This window comes from Camelus ferus, chromosome 12, assembly GCF_009834535.1.
Source record: "Camelus ferus isolate YT-003-E chromosome 12, BCGSAC_Cfer_1.0, whole genome shotgun sequence".
Classification (NCBI taxonomy): Eukaryota; Metazoa; Chordata; class Mammalia; order Artiodactyla; family Camelidae; genus Camelus; species Camelus ferus.
The window spans coordinates 16,725,317-16,741,946 of record NC_045707.1 but is presented as its reverse complement, the minus strand read 5'-3'; the positions used below and the strand labels follow the sequence as shown (position 1 = coordinate 16,741,946).

General features: G+C 38.4%; 1 protein-coding gene across 6 annotated transcripts in view; it reads right to left on the bottom strand.

The window, feature by feature from the left end:
* The window catches only part of SCN8A (sodium voltage-gated channel alpha subunit 8), a 166,771-nt gene that overhangs the window by 49,477 nt on the left and 100,664 nt on the right, over positions 1 to 16,630 (bottom strand). For all 6 annotated transcript variants that reach the window (XM_032492861.1, XM_014565796.2, XM_032492863.1 and 3 more), the window contains 2 exons: positions 13,307 to 13,669; positions 1,335 to 1,467 (listed from right to left, as the gene is read on the bottom strand). In XM_032492861.1, coding sequence (XP_032348752.1) covers positions 1,335 to 1,467; positions 13,307 to 13,669 — 496 coding nt within the window. The remainder of the gene's footprint in view (positions 1 to 1,334; positions 1,468 to 13,306; positions 13,670 to 16,630) is intronic.

The window sequence follows — 16,630 nt, the reverse complement described above, 5'->3', positions numbered from 1 at the left end:
TGCATGGACGGTCCTCCTGTTCGGATGTTTTCACCAAGAATAAAATCTGCCTGTTGGAGGTTGTTAGTTTTTCTTTCTCAACTTCTGTAGATACTCAGAGAAACCTTGCCTTGGTCTCCAAGGGAAGAATAAAATTAGCCAAGGTTCTTAAGCTAGTATTTCTTATCTTGGAACTCTTATGATCTGCAGTTACTCATCTGCTGTCTCAAACTATAAACTACAAAGCTTAAAGATGTTCTATCAGACAATGACCTCGCTGGGAACTAAAGAAAACAGGAATAAATGAAGCTGTTCAGAAGCTGAAAGCAGTTAGTTCAATATTCTTTTTACCTGATACGTTCTCAACATGAGTCTAGGTTTAGTCTAACTCCTTGCCCACGTGTGCTGATGTGAGCCCTCCAGCAGGAGTTTTCAGGTCATTTCTGGGGATTCTCCTTTCACTACAGATGCCCCTGCTCAACACACACACAGACACACACACGCACAGTACAAGTGGTATTGGGCTTAAATGACTCAAAAAATAACTTGTTCCAAGGATGCTGGAATAGTCTGAGTCTCCTTATCTCAGGAACTCTGGTTACTGCTGAGTCAGCCTGGGTGTGTGGACTCCGGAGAAGTCCACAATTGGACAGGAAAGGGACAACTGTCTAGGGGACTGTGGTGTGGGGAGCACTCAGCTGCTCCTCAGCCTGCCAGGCTGTGTCACGGGGGAGCCCCCTGATACTGAGTTCAGGTTCTGACAGCCACACCACTGCAGACATGCTATGATGCAAGGGAGGCTGCCCTTCCCCTGCGGCACAGACGCCGACCTGAGAGGGGTTTCAGCTTACCTGGCCACACATCCAATATGTTTATGGATATGTGGGGGTGTCTAAAGAGAGGCAGAAGTAGGTGCAATCAAAATGCACAGTACATTCATCCTTAAGGGAAAACCCAAGGTGAGTAAGTGGCTGAGAAGGAAAAGAGGAAGGTGTACTTGGTGATGGAGCGCATGGGGGAGTTTCATCATCTTAGACCGTCACGGTTCTTCAGTCCATGCTCCTCTCCGCCTCACGTCATCCCACTGGCTCCTCGCAGTGACGATTACAGAGACTTCTTGAGATCCTCTAGCTACTCTGATGTTGTTCCTTCGTACTTCTTACCTATCTGTGTACAACGCTGGTAGCAGCTTTGAAATCCCTGTTGGATTCTCGGCATGTAGACTTGGGATGCCAGTTTCTATAACCAGCAGACTCTACTCCTAAAGCTCAGAGACAATTTTTGCAAAACTCAGACCAAAAGACTATATTTACACTTATCATGCACACTACGTATTTACATCTCAGGGCACATACCTTCTACTAGTGTATTTGTAACCACGCTCAATATACTGTTGATCCTGTCTTTCCGCCCATAGGAAGCTAGCTGGTCCATGGAAACTAAAAGAGATCCAGGGCCTTTCTTCTTAATTTCCACTTCAGTTGTAGCCTGAAAAAAATATCAAACTGGGTAAGTAAAGTCCAATAAACATTAAAGCTTGGCCTTACTGGATACAGTCCAGACTGTGAACAAGAACATAGGCTCTTCATTCCATCTTCTTACATGGATCCCACAGTCCTGCTCTCCTCAAGAAGCACAGTGAAACGGGATGGCCGTGGATCACCCTTAGTTCTACAGATGACAAGACCAAGCTGTTTCAGTGTGTACAGGATCTACAATGAGCCCAAGACTCAGGCTGGGACCCAAATACCTCATCTGCTCAATTCCAAGCCCAGAGTAGGAAGACCAGATTCCCCGGGGCAATGCCATCAGAAGGAGACCCTGAGTTTTTGCTGCCCTTGTCTTACATCCACAGCATTTGGCTAGAATTGGACCACATGAAAAACTAAGTCAAATTCACCTCTACTTGAAAGCTCTTGAAGGGCCAAGTCCCTGACCACACTGCACGTTACAGGCACTGTTTCCGCCACGTGCAGGAGCACCCACCACTCTACCAAACTGTCGCTTCCAAATGTTGAGCCTGGGCCTAACTGAACGTTATCAAGTTGGAGTTCCACCCCAAATCTCCGCCAAGCCACTATAAAGAAGTATGGTAAGGCTTTGCTATCTTAATTAAATACATTGCCTCATATACGTTTATCTTGCCTTTTTACATTTTTATTTTATGAGTCAACCTGTGACGTTTAAACTCCCAAAGAAAGGAAAAGGGCAGAAAACACCATCAGATGGTTATACAAAATATTTTTTACATGCTTCACCTGGGTAATACCGGTATGGCAGATTATGGGAAAGGGCTTCTTAATGTCCCTTGCTTCTGCTCTCTGTGCCAACCTGAATATTCTTCATTAGATCAGGCTTAATGGGGTGGCTTAAACCCTAGCTTTCTGGTAACCATGTCATCCACTGTAACAAGTCATCCATATAAACGTGGCCGCCCCTTCCACGTGAAGGTAAGAGGGCAGAGACAGTCACCAACCTTCAGAGGACAGGGAAGACACGTTTGTATGAAGCTAGAGAAGCAAGCTGTCTGATCTGTGCCAGAATGTTTTGAAAAGAAATAATTGTCTCTGGAGAACTATATCAGAAAGCTTTTCTATTCTTACAAATATTTCGATTTTAAGAACCACACTGAAGAAATTTCCTGGCAGATTATAATTCATCCTATCACAGTGTCCTAGCAAACTGTTTCACTGATTCAGAGATTTGTTCACTTTAGGGTTTTGTTTTATTTTGTTCGTTTGGCAGAGCTACAGAAGAAATGGAAAGGAGGGGAACTGGTTTTCTTGGGCCTTGCTGGATGCATTACTACACAAACATCTGTATGTGTAAGAATGACTTGTTAACCATTACCTCTGGTCGTGATAAGGTGGGTTTCTTTGAGAAATCACTTTTTGCTACAATTCTCAGCCTGATATTCATGACATTTAATAAATGAAGTTAAACTACTACATTTAAAAAATGACAGTCATCTAAAAGTGAATCCAGTAAATCTCCATACAATGGACATTCTTATTTCTGACATTTTTTGATTCCATACTTTTCCTGAACTGCCTCCTACAAATCTACAGTAGACAGACTTCATAATGCTGACCCCCGAGCTACTGTAAGATCCAACAGACTGGCTGATTCGTCAAAGAAGGATGAAATAGCATTTAATACGGCTTTGGTACTAGTATGGCTACGGTTTTCTGGGCTTGCTGGATATAATAAGATATAAATTCTTCAGACTTTAAAAACGTTAATCTTAAAAAACAAAATTAATGAAAATTCTATCTAAAAAGACCTAGTCAAATCATTAGATTATCATTTGCTGATACCTATTCAAAAGCTAAAACAATTTTTAGCTTGGATTAAAAAAATTCACATAAATTAAAGAAAAATTCATCCCCAAGCTTAATATTAAGATGGAACAATGATTATTTATACCTTTCTATGTAAAATGAAAGTAAACTAGAGTAGAGCTATGTGGAGACAAACTTCTGAAATACCAACATTTGGAACATTTATTCCATAATCCATAATAAAGTGTGTTATAGAACTATAATCTCTACTGTACAATAGCTTAAGTTCCAAAAAAGAAATTAATGAAAGAAGATGGCAAGAAATAAAAATTTTAAAGCCCATACTTAGGGAACATAAGAGGGTAAATAGAGAAATTCATTAGTTATCTTTTTACAAATGCAAGAGCATTTAGCAATAGATCGAAATAAGTGGTTCCATCAAAAGGTCTTGGTAACAATAAGATATCCAGAAAAATCCCTACATATTTTAAAATTAAACAACAGACTTCTAAAGATCTATGAATCAAACAGGTAATCACAAGGAAATTTAAAAAATATTTTAACTGATGATAATGAAAACATGATACATTAAGATTTGTGGGATGAAGCTCAAGAAATCATTAGAGAAAATTTTATAGCTTTAAATGTTTATATTAGAAAATACAAATCAATGCTCTAAGCTTCCACCTTAAGGAACTAGCAAAAGATCAAATTAAACCCTAGGTAAGTCGGTGAAAGGAAATATTAATAGAAATCAATAAATTAGTAAATGGACAAACAAAAGACAATCAAAAAAGGTCAAATGTTGGTTCCTTAAGATTATTAAACTGATAATTCCCCTAGCAAGACTGATCAAGAAAAAAAAAAGCAGAAAGCACAAGTAATAATTTTCAGGAATAAAAAGGGGGCATTATTACAAATCCTACAGGCATTATTAGGGTAATAAGGATATACTGTGGACAGCTTTATGCCATTTCATCTTGGATGAAATGGACAAATTTATCCAAACACAACTTATCAAAGCTGACATAAGAAGAAACTGAAAATCTAAATAGCCCATACTAATTAACAAAATTATAATAAAAAATGTTATCACAAAGAGATGGCCCAGGTGGTTCCACAAGTGAATTCTATCAAATGTTTATGGAAGAAATAATACCAACTTTTCACAAATTCTTTCAGAAAACAGAGGCTAAGAGAATACTTCTCAACTTATTTTATAAAGCTAACAAAACCATGATAATAAACCTGACAAGAACATTACAAGAAAAGAAAATTAGAGACCAATATCCCTCATGAACAGAGATGTGAAATCCCTAATAAAATAAGAGTAAACAGAATCCAGCAATATGTCCAAAGCATGCTACATCATGACCAACAGGGTTTATCCTAGGAAAGCAAGGTTAATTCAACATTAGGAAAAAAGTCAAGTGTCATTCATCACACTAACAGAATAAAGGAGAAAAACCATCGATCATCTCACAGAGATGCAGAAAAAGAACAGTTAACAAAATTCAACACTTCTGCATAATAAAATTCCTCAGTAAGCCATGAATACAATGTAGCAGTTTCAGTCTGATAAAGACCATCAATGAAAACCTACAGCCAATATCATACTTCTTTGTAAAACACTAAATCCTTTTCCTCTAATATTGGAAACAAGGAAGGATGTCTGCTTCTATCACTTCTATTCAGTTTTGTATCTCAAGTCTTAGCTAGTGCAATATAGCAAGAAAAATAAATTAAAAGCATAAAGATTGCAGTTGCTATTATTCATAGAAAATACTGTGTATGCAGAAAAATCCTATGGAATTCACAAAAAAAATTCACAAAAATTTTGCATTATGGAAAACAGTATGGAGACTGCTCAAAAAAACTAAAAACAGATTTACCATATGATCCAGCAATCCTATTCCTGGGCACATATCCAGAGGGAACTTTCATTTGAAAAGATACATTCATCCCAATGTTCATAGCAACACTACTTGCAATACCAAGACATGGAAACAACCTAAATGTCCATCAACAGATGACTGGATAAAGAAGTTGTGGTATATTTATACAATGGAATACTATTTAGCCATAAAAAGAATAAAATAATGCCACTTATAGCAACATGGATGAACCTGGAGAATGTCATTCTAAGTGAAGTAAGCCAGAAAGAGAAAGAAAAATAACATATGATATCATTTATAAGTGGAATGAACTTATTTACAAAACAGAAACAGACTCACAGACATAGAAAACAAACTTACGGTTACTGAGGGGGAAGGGGTGGGAAGGGATAAATTGGGAATTTGGGACTTGCAGATACTAACTATACATATAAAACAGATAAGCAACAAGTTTATACTGTATTGTACAGGGAACTATAGTATAGTCAATATCTTGTAGTAACCTATAATGAAAAAGAATATGAAAACAAATATATCTATGTATATGTACGACTGAACTGTTATGCTGTACACCAGAAATTGAAACAACATTGTAAACTGACTATACTTCAATTAAAAACAACAACAACAAAAACCATCCCTCCAAGGCTAATAGAATCAACACATTAATTCATCAAGGTCATGAGATATAAGGCCAATATATAAAAATAAACTGTATTTCTATATTCTGGCAACAAATAATTGAAAATAAAAAATTTTAATTATGCCTTTTACAATAGCATCAAAAGATATCAAATACTAATGAATAAACCTAATGAAAGATCTGCAAGACCCCCACTAAAAACTATACAACTTTGCTGAGAGAAACTTGAGAAGACTTAAATAAATGGACTGGAAGACAATATAATTAAGATGCCCATTCCCCTCAAACTGATCTATAGATTCAGCGCAATCACTATCAAAATTCTAGGCTTTTTTTTTTTTTTGAAGAAACCGACAAGATGATTCTAAAGTTTGAAAGGACATGCAATAGATCTAGAACAGGAAAACAATCTTTTTAAAAAGAACTAGAATAGTGAAAGAATCTTGATTATTTCAGAATCTTCAAAAATAGTATTTTTTGTTTGGAGGGCTCACACTATCTCATTTCAAGGCTTATTATAAAGTTAAATGATTATGACAAATACAGGAATGGTGTAAATATAGACAAATAGAGTCCAGAAATAGACCCACACGTGTACATCAATTGATTTTTGACCAAGTTAATGAAGGAAAGAAAGTCTTTTTAATAAATGGAGGTGAAAAATTGGATACTTATCTAGGTTGCCTCCTATCTAATTGTACACACAAAAATTAATTAAATTGGAAATTAATTAAAATTAATTTGAGCTGAATCAAAGACCTGAACCTAGAACCATACAGCTTATAGAAGAAAAATATCTTCACGATCTTGGGGACTGGCAAAGATTTCTTGGACAGGATGCAAAAAACACTGGAAAAGAAGAAAAAATAATACACTTGACTTCATCAAAATTAAAAATTTTATCTATCTTTAAATAACTTGTAACCAGAACATACTAAAAAAGTAAAAAATCAGTAAGAAAAAGATAAATAGTGCAGTTGAAAATGGACAAAAAGATCTGAACAAACGAGTAACAAAGATAAATGAGAAGACAATAAGCACATGAAAAGATGCTCCTCCTTATTAGTCACCAAAGAGATGCAGATTAAAAGCATAATAAGGTAGTATTTTATACCCACTAAAGGCTAAAACCAACACCAAATGTTGGTTAGGATATGGGCAACTGGAACTCTAGTACATTACTGGCGGGAATATTAAAGAGAATAGTACAACTATTTTGGAGAGCTATTTGGCAGTTTCTTATAAAGTTAAACATATACTTATCATATGACCTAGGAATTTCATTCTGAAATTATAAATGAAATGAAATATAAATGAAAACACTTATCTATAAAAAGAGTTGTATGAGAATGCTTCCGGCCAGCTTACTCTATCACCGCAAACTGGAAACAATCTGAATGTCCAATAAGAGGAGAATGAATAAACAAACTGCAGTATATTTATTCAATAAACTACCACTCATCAATAACAAAGAATGAACTACTGGTACAGAAAACAACATGAATATATCTCCCAAACATTTTGTTGAGTAAAGCAAAGAAAACACATTGTATGAGTTTGTAAAAATGAAAGAAAACAGATTTAGGATGATACAAATCAGAAATGGTTGTTTGGGGGCAGAGGGTTGACTAGAAATGGGAGAGTCTTCTGGCAAAGAGGGAACAACTCTCAACTGATTAGAAGCTCCTTCTCCACCTCCCTTTCATCCACATCTTCGGTAACTCTTGGGTGCCTATTACCCAATGTACTACTGCAATACTGATTATGCAGTGGAATTCCTTTGAGAAGGAATATGGAATGTAGAGCGTGTAAATATGTATAAAATATTATCTGTATTGTGGAAATTAAAAAGGTCAAACAAATGGGAAAGTCAAAGGCTATTTATTCTGAGCTTGATGTGGTGAGGGAGTCAGTCACCATCACATGCATTTTGGTGGAAACTCAAAGGCAGACAGAAGAGTAGGAAGGCTTTATAGTGAAAAAAAGAAGAGGCTTCAGGCGTGCCTGATTCAAGGCTGCTGGCAGGAAGCTTCAGGCATGTTAACTGGCAGCAGGGTAGCCGATGTGATTGGTTAGGGGTGCATATTTGGCTTTTTCTGGTCGGTCCTAAATTAGGAATAGGGACAAAAATTACAGAAGCTGTCACGTACTTGGCTAGTGTTTCTTTCTTTCCAATTAAACAAAAATCGACATAAAGTGTACAGAACATAAAATACACCATTTGAACCATTTTAAAGTATACAATTCAGTGGCTTTTAGTATATTTGCAATGTAGTACTACCATCTAATCCCAGAACATTTCCATCAGACCAAAGAAAAACATAGTACCCGTTAGTAGTCAATCCCAAGCCCCTGCCAACCAATATCTTGCTTTCTCTCTGTATGGATTTGCCTCTTCTAGACATTTCACATAAATAGAATAATACAATATGTGGCCTTTAGTGCATGGCTTCTCTCGCTTAGCATAACGATTTCAAGGTTCATTCATGTTGCAGCGTGTATCTTTCTATGGTTAAATTATATTCCATTGTAGGGATTCCACTGTATCACATTTTATTTCTCCATTCATCAGCTAGTACGTACTTGGATTGTTTCAACCTTTTAGCTATTATAAATAACGATTTTTAAGAATATTTATGTATAAATTTGTGGGTGAACACTGTTTTAAATTCCCCTGGGTATATACCGAGGAGAATTGCTGGGTCACATGGTAACTCTATGTTTAATTTTTTAAGAACTGCCAAACTGTTTTCCAAAGTGTCTGCACCATTTACTTTCTTATCAGCAATGTTGGCTACTGTTTCTGTGTCAGACTATGGCCAACTGAAGGGAAGAAAACCTGGAGCAGACTCTCTCCCATGTAAAGCAGCTTCACAGTCACATCCCACCTAGAATCTGCTTGGGATTCCGTGAGATATGTCTCTGCTATTGGCTCTGCTGCCCAATTCTCATCACCTGGGAGGCGGGGAGAAGGCATCTTCCTCCAACAACGCTGAGACCCAAGGTCCAGAGGAAAGATCACATAGTCTTTCTCTCCCCTCCCTTAGCTCTTCAGGTCGTTTTTTTGGCAAATGGAGATGTCTATTTTTGTTTGTTCTGTTTTGCCAGGCAAGAAGGAGGAGAATTAACAACTTTTTAAAGTCAGGAGGCTCTGTCTTCTTCAAATTCAGCCCCTAAGGAGCCTTGGTGCAAAACTATCAGTAACAGAGGAAGCAACTGAGAAGCTTAATTACTTTAACCCAGTACAAATTTGTCCCATTTCTCTTAACTCAACACAAAGAGTATTAGGCACTTAGCCACTGACTTTCTACCTCCTAAATTGCAGTGTCCTTCTCAGACAGATGCCCTACAGGAGCTGCAGAAGGCAGGTTCTGCCCAAGGAAGCTTAGCAGTGTTACTGATTTTAAACTGCTTTTACATGGAAACACATAACTGGAAATTTATCAGCCAGTCACCTTTCTTGGAACTAAAATTTACAGCATTCTAGAAGTGGCCTTAGAACCTAGCCATTTACCTCCTGTTCAAGACTTTCTAAATTTTTGTAGTCTGCCTTAAAATAACTGTACAGCAATTTCTCCTTCTCAAAGGATCTTTAGAATCATAGAAGAAATTCGACTCTCTCCAAGTCAAGCAATTTGGTAGAAATCCCACTGTCTACTTCTCAGGGCCAAAAAAGTATAGGAAAAGGAATGGAAACTGGCTTTCTGAATACCAAGGAGGGGCCAAGTAATACGCTTCACATTTTATAATTGTTACAACATTTAATCTTCAAATAGCCCTAAACAAAGGTCCTTTTATCTCTTTTTTTGCAGATAAGGAAATGAATGGGCTTAGAGAGGTCAGATTAATTTTTCAGGATCACATGAATAAATAAAGAACCCAGGCTTCATGGTTAGCACAGTGTAATGGTTAATGGTTAACGCTCTGGAGTTAGATTGCTCGGATTCAAATCCTAACTCCACTACTTACTATGCAAACTTGGACAAGTTACTTTATTTCTTTAAGTCTTGGTTTCCCCCTCAGTAAAATGCAGACAACAGTAGTATCTAACTCAGAGGGCGGGGGCTGTGAGCGTTGAAAGAGATAATGCTTGTATACTCACAAATGATTTCTGAGTTACATGTGATTTGGGGATGGTCAGTGGCACCTGCTTCCTTTATGAGTGAAGAGCAACGATTTTCCAGCTCGGAGATGAAGATGTGGGAAAAGTCCCCTGTCCTCTGCTTCAGCAAGTGCAAAAGTGAAAATTCTCAAACTATCAAAAAATCATCACCACTTAATCACAACTGAAAAATTAATGAAGATGCAAAATAGTTTTTGATGATATTCTAATGAGGTGATGGCTGGATGTCTTTTTTAATAGGAAATACAGTATTTCTTAATCTGAGCCTAAAAAAAAAATACAGATGTGGCACAGCCCAAGCATTAACATTGTGTGAGAACAGCTTGTGGACCACTGACAGCTCCAGCACCACTCCATAAAGCACGAGCCAGTAACTGGAAGCACTCTGACGGTCCAGGCAAAGCCAGGTTAATCTGCGGCTGCACACGTATCCAAAATGTTTTGACAGTGAGACTCACTATACCTTAGCCCAAAGAGGTATTAATTGCTCATTTGGCCTGGGCTGCAAATAATATGACCATATTAATCCCTTCTAAGATAAACGACTGTTTTCCTACTTTCAAATAAGCAGTCAGGAAGGCCTCTTGGCATCAGGAAGCCCTTGGTTCCATTTCCACAAGTCATGAAATCTCTGAGTCTGTCTGTTAATAGGATAAAACCACCTACTGAATGGGGAGGTTCTAAGAATTAAATGAGATCATGCACACAAAGTGCTTTGCACAGTGCAGTCAGAACGCAGTATACAATAGCTATAATTATTAGGTCCATTGTAGAAAACCACAAAGAACAGAAAACTGCAAGGGAGAAAAGTCGCTAAGAATTTCCCTTCCCAAAGGCAACTACTGTTAACTTTTACTCAGTCATCTTTTTTCTATACGCAGTTTGCCTTTATATAGATCTGATACCATACCACACAAACTACATGCATTCTGTTTTTGTTTTGTTTTGTCTTTTGGGCCTATTAATAGAACTTAGATATTCTCCCACACCATTAGCAACCAGGAGGTGCTTCTTTATGGCTTCTAACAAGATAGTTTTTCCTAGTTATAAAGCCCTTGGGAATGATACAGTCTTGCCTCATCTCATCTTCTTGCCACTTTGGGATCTGACCTCCTGGCCTTGGGAATCCTCAAGTGTCACCATCATTATCCGGCGCCACTCCAAAGACTCTCCTAAGTGCTTACAGGGTGTTGAGTGTGCAGGACCCCCAAAACCCAGCATTCTGTCAGCCACAACAGCCTTACATTACACAGCCATCTGCTCAACTGCCTCACAAATTCTTCTCCCACACTATATAACAGAAGCTTTTAAAAAAACAAAAACAAAACCCGCAAACCTGCTCATCTGCCTTTAAGCTGAAGTTCAAGCTCCTTCTTCCTGGACACTTTTTCTAATGCCTTTCTCTTCAAAGAAAAAGCAAGATATATTATTCGGCTTAAATATTTTTAAAAACTGCTAGGATATCAATTTTACTTTGGGTCTCAACATTTGAATTGTGTCAACTGTAATGTCCATGCTGACCCCCCCCTCATTCTTCAGTGATAATCACCTTTTGTTTTTTCAGAGAATATAAGTATCTATCTAATTGTGGAGCCCAAAATTTACATCTAGACATAGAATTAGCGAAAATCAAAAATTGTATTTACAGTAAAGATACTCATCCATGACATTTATTTTGGCCAACTATCTGATCTGGGGGGGGGCCTTTGGAACCACTGTTTGTCATTATTATTGAGCCTATTATTCTTGGTCTTAAACAAACAGTTCTCTAGAAGAGCAATGGCCATGTGACTGGGCCGAGAAGACATTAAAATGAACTGAGAAACGGAAGACTGGGGTTTCTGAAAGGTCTAGGATTCTGGTTCTATCAATGGTGAGCTGTGTAACTGCAAGGAGCACAAATTCTCTGAGCCTGTTTCCCCATCTCAAAGACAGGGATAATCAGCTCCACTTTGTCACCCTTATGGGATTTTTATTCAGAATAAATAATGTACGTAAAAGTAATCTGTAGCTTGTAAAGAGCTACACAAACTTAAGAGGGAAGATGTTTTGCTTTTAAATGAAAAGGCAGGAAGAGAAAGGACAATGGCAAATATCCTAACTGCCTTCTGAATTTGTATCTGTACAGTCAAAAACTGTCCTAAAAACAGATCATTCTGAATAATTCCACCCTTGATTGTCCAGTTTTCCTCCACCCATGCAGCATGCTAATTAAAGGGTTGGCTATCTTCATGCTGTGTTAGAGGAAACTGAAGTGTTAGAACAAAACAGACCGACATGCTATCTCAAGAAGCTTAGACCAGCTAAGGAGGGACTGAGGAAGGTTGAGGAGTTACAGGTACAAAGGGTTAGGATCATTAGGTTATAAGAATTTAAAACTAGGAAAAAGGTACAAACAGCTTAGAATCTAAAGAAATGTTGAGATGGCTTTTCTCAAAGAGGGGAGCCATTATCCTAACCCCTAGACAAGTGATTTTGTGAAGCTATTATATGCAACTCCTCCAGAGCCTGACATTTGATTACATTTAAAATTCATCTTTCTCTTCCCTTTTCCTTCCTCCCCCATATACCATGTGTTCTTGCCCCAACCTCCTACTTTCCCCTCCTTTGATTTATTTCTATCTCAACCCCTTTTAAATGTCTAGGTCCAGTTTTCCACTGGTTTCCTTAACCTCTCCTTGCCTGGCTCTCCCAGTGCCTACTTCCCACCCTCAGCATTATGCCCGCACATTCCTCTTCGGAAAAAATCACATCTCATTCTTGGAGAGGAGACTAAGAAAATTATTCAAAGTTATGCTACTTTTTCTTTTTAATATAGAAGGCTAAGAGCTTTAAATTCCAAGCTGTTCCCCTATAAGGAGGGAGGACGTGGGGGAAAGGAAGCAGTGGTAGTTCCAAACCCGCTCAGACTTGGTCATTGGTGGTGGCAGACGCCCTTCTCATTCCATCTGGGCAGGATCCGCTGGCCAGAGGCATTCAGTCAAAGCAGGTGGGCAGAGGGAAAGAGAGAGGCAGACAGAGACGTGCAAAGATGGAGAGAAAGAAAAAAGAGGTAAAATAAAGGGAAGAGTTGATGGGGAAAGGGCAAAAGTCAGAAACAAGAAAGGAAGATGGGGAAAATAAAGCAAGGAATAAAGTAACAGAGAAAACAGGGCGTGTAAAGGGGGAGGGCTCAAGAGAGAAACAGAAACAAATGAGGAGGGAGAAAACAGAAGTGGTTGTGGGTAGAGACAAGAGTCAGGATGGAGTGTAGCAGAGGGACCAGCGGAATGGGCAGAACAGGGAGAGAAGAGAGGAAGGGAGCGGGAGAGACTGCCATGCCTAGCCTCGGTCTACTTGTTTACTTCCTTACACTGTCATCAGTAGCTGCCTTATCTATTTTCACCTCTGGCAGGAGACGCCCGCTGATGTGGGAGCCGGGGCCGCCGATGAGGGACACCACGCCGTTGCAGTCCACGGTGCTGTTGCGCTTGACGCTGCGCCGCAGGCTGGGGAAGATGCGCGAGGAGCGGCTGCCCTGGCTGTAGCCGCTGTAGCCGCTGTAGCTGCTGCGGCGCTCGCGGGCCCGGATGGGGATGAAGAGCGAGTCCCGGCGGCCCTCGCTCTCCTCCACCGTGCTGTGCTCGTCGTCCGCAAACTCGTTCTCCGAGCCCGGGTCCCGGAACCGCCCCGGGCCCCTGAAGCTGAAGATGCTGCTTTTGCTGTTGTGGCGGGAGAGGAATGGGGAGCCCGGGATGCTGAGCAGTGACTGTAGAGACAGGAAGAGAGGGAGACAGAGAGGCAGTCATGAGACAGGAGTCGGGAAGGGGACCCCACAGACGATGAGCAAAGGAGCCATCCTTGCATTCCTGTTAATCAGAACACAGGTGTTTTTAGAAAGCAATCCAGATGTTGAATTTCTGTTGTTCAGTACCCATCATGACTCACTTCTTATTGCCTCATACCCTTGAGGCACACGTCTTTGACCCATTAACCATTCAGAAGTTCTATGCCCTGTTCACCCATGCATGGAAACGGTGCTTTTATCTCATGTTGTATGCAGCGAATCACCGGGAAATTCATCAATGTCTAGTTCTCATTACTATGAGCTCCCGTGAAGTGTGCCTTTAATTCACCAAGTTAGACTTCAGGCCACACTTGGCAAAAGGAGAGAATTTAGAAGTGCCCAGTCATGTGCTGCTCTCTCAATGGGTACCACCTGCCCTGGAGGTTTTTAAGAACTATGCTAACAGTGTTCTTCAAGTTTTTTACTTTGGTGTAAAATGGTATCTGTCCCCTCCTACTCTATTTTAAAGTCAATTATGTTTTTAATCTTAAGTTTACATATTTGTAAATTATATAATTCCCAGCAATGACATTTTAAAATAAAATTCTTATATACCACTTAGAAATTTTCCTCATTTCTTTTTCTCCTTCAGCTTATACTTCCACATTCTACATTCCCTGAAGAATTTTATGCTAATGTATATTTTTATGCCTGAATGTATTTTATTGATCACCTTTAAATACTTTTCTGCAACAAAAAATTTATAAATAAACTGTACTTAAAATTTAAAAAATTCTCCTGTGATCATGAGTCTCTAAGAATTTTTAAATTTCTCCTGAATTGAGTTTTTATTATAATTCTTATTAATACAATGGATCACAAATATATTCTACATTTTACAAGTAATTACTCAGCTTAAAAAGAATTTTATTAAAATATATCTCAATGAGATGAGTTTTTTTTTTAAATTGGTGTTTTGGTGTTTAAATATTTGGAGATAGTATTACTTATTATTAGAACCAGACATGGCTCAACATTAACCCCTCTGCTCCCTTCTAATATTAGATTTTAAGTGCTGAGAAACCTGTTACCACATGGAACAGAAGGATTTTGTTAGAGTAATGTCAATTCTTTGAACTCCTTCCAAGTTATATGCCAAAATTACATACTAAGCTATCAGCAAAATTTATCTTAATTATCTATCAGCTGACAATTAAATCAAGTCCTTACCAGAAACTGACAGAACACTGTAAACTGTCTATACTTCAATAAAGTTAAAAAAAAAAAATCAAGCCCTCTTTCAATTTTGTTGAAAGTATAGAACTGAAAACCACTCAACCTGCCAACGGGTTTGTTACCTAGTTGTTAGAAATATTCCATTTCCTAATTCCTAGGGATATTAAAAGGCTTTATTTATTATTTACTATTATATCAGTACCTCTTACAGGGGTTATTCTTTTACTTTAAAGGAACCTTATTTAACTCAACAGAAAATGCTGGAATAATCAAAATATTGTCAATTTCTATATATCATTGCCAAGTTAATTTTTTAATAAAATGATTTTTAGCTTATCACATGATTTAAAGATATTTTCATCAAAACCTTAAAGCCACAGGTTTAGCTCATTTAATTTACAAAAATGCCTACCACATGATCTAATTAGCAAAGCCAGTCCCCACTGTCAAAGCAATTGGCCAAATCAGACTTATTTTCATTGGAAAAAGTATGACCTCCTGTTTCATTTTTAATAATTGTATTAGTATGTATCCCAGGGACATCTGCCCTGCTCCTGAACTTAAAACATCCCAAATGTCCCTGATCATAACTCTATAGTTCACTCTTAAAAGAAGCATGTGATAGGTAAATTCGAAAAGTGTTACAATGGATTTAAGTTTCGTAGATTAAAGAAAACTTTGTAGATGTTAATATAATCAATTGTCTCTTTCTCTGGCACCCTCAAAGATTTTTATACCTTAGGGCAATACACCACTTAGGATTTGGGATAGTAGAGAAGTACGCCTTCCTTTTATAAAGTGGGAGAAGGTTGACTATGAAAAGAAAAGTGGAAAAGGAGAACTGGTGTGACTTTGGACCAAAAGGCTAACCTTAGGCACAGGAATATGTAACTTAAAGATCTGGAAATCAGGGTCCTTAAAACTGTGCTTGGAAATTCTTCAAGTGCCCCAAGGGGATGCAATCCCAGTTTGAGGACCACTGCTCTGAGAGAATGAAACTTCACAAGCTGACCTCGGACAATCCTCCTTGCTACCCTGAGATACTTAGTTTGCCCAATTATGATTTTGAAGGAACTTCGGAGATAACTTTTAACTACATAGGATTTTTGCCTTAGAGTTTAGGCCTTAACCTTTTTGTAAAACGATTCCACTGTGAAAGTTCTAGAATTATGCCAAAACAGTGTATATAATAAAAGTGCTAAATAAACCTTTTAAAATAATACTTTTGCTGATAACCCCGGAATGGCTGTAGGGCTCCTCTTTACTATTCTCATCCTTTTTGTTACCGAGAACCCCACTTCTAGTTCTAGATTCAAAATGATCCCAGTTCCACTCTCTCCCTACGACGTACAAAGCCCCCATGCCCAGATGGGTACATTTTCTTTGGATATTTCTAGTTTTGTCATCCTTCATTCCCTCACCTGTATTTCCCTTGTTATGTAGAGTCTTTTCCTGCCTTGGCTTGAAGCAACTCACAAATCTCTGAGATAATCAATGACTGTGATCACTGGGAGCCACATCAAGAAAACCATTAATCATACATCATCTTCTATAAAAGTTATTGTTAAATCAAACCATATGCTATATATAGGCCTCGAGAACAGAGGATGCAGGCATGCCACATCTCTGACCCTTTTCCTGATCACCGTGACTTGTTTTGCTCTTCCGCACCATCTCTGCACAAGGGAGGAGGAGCTGCATTGGTCA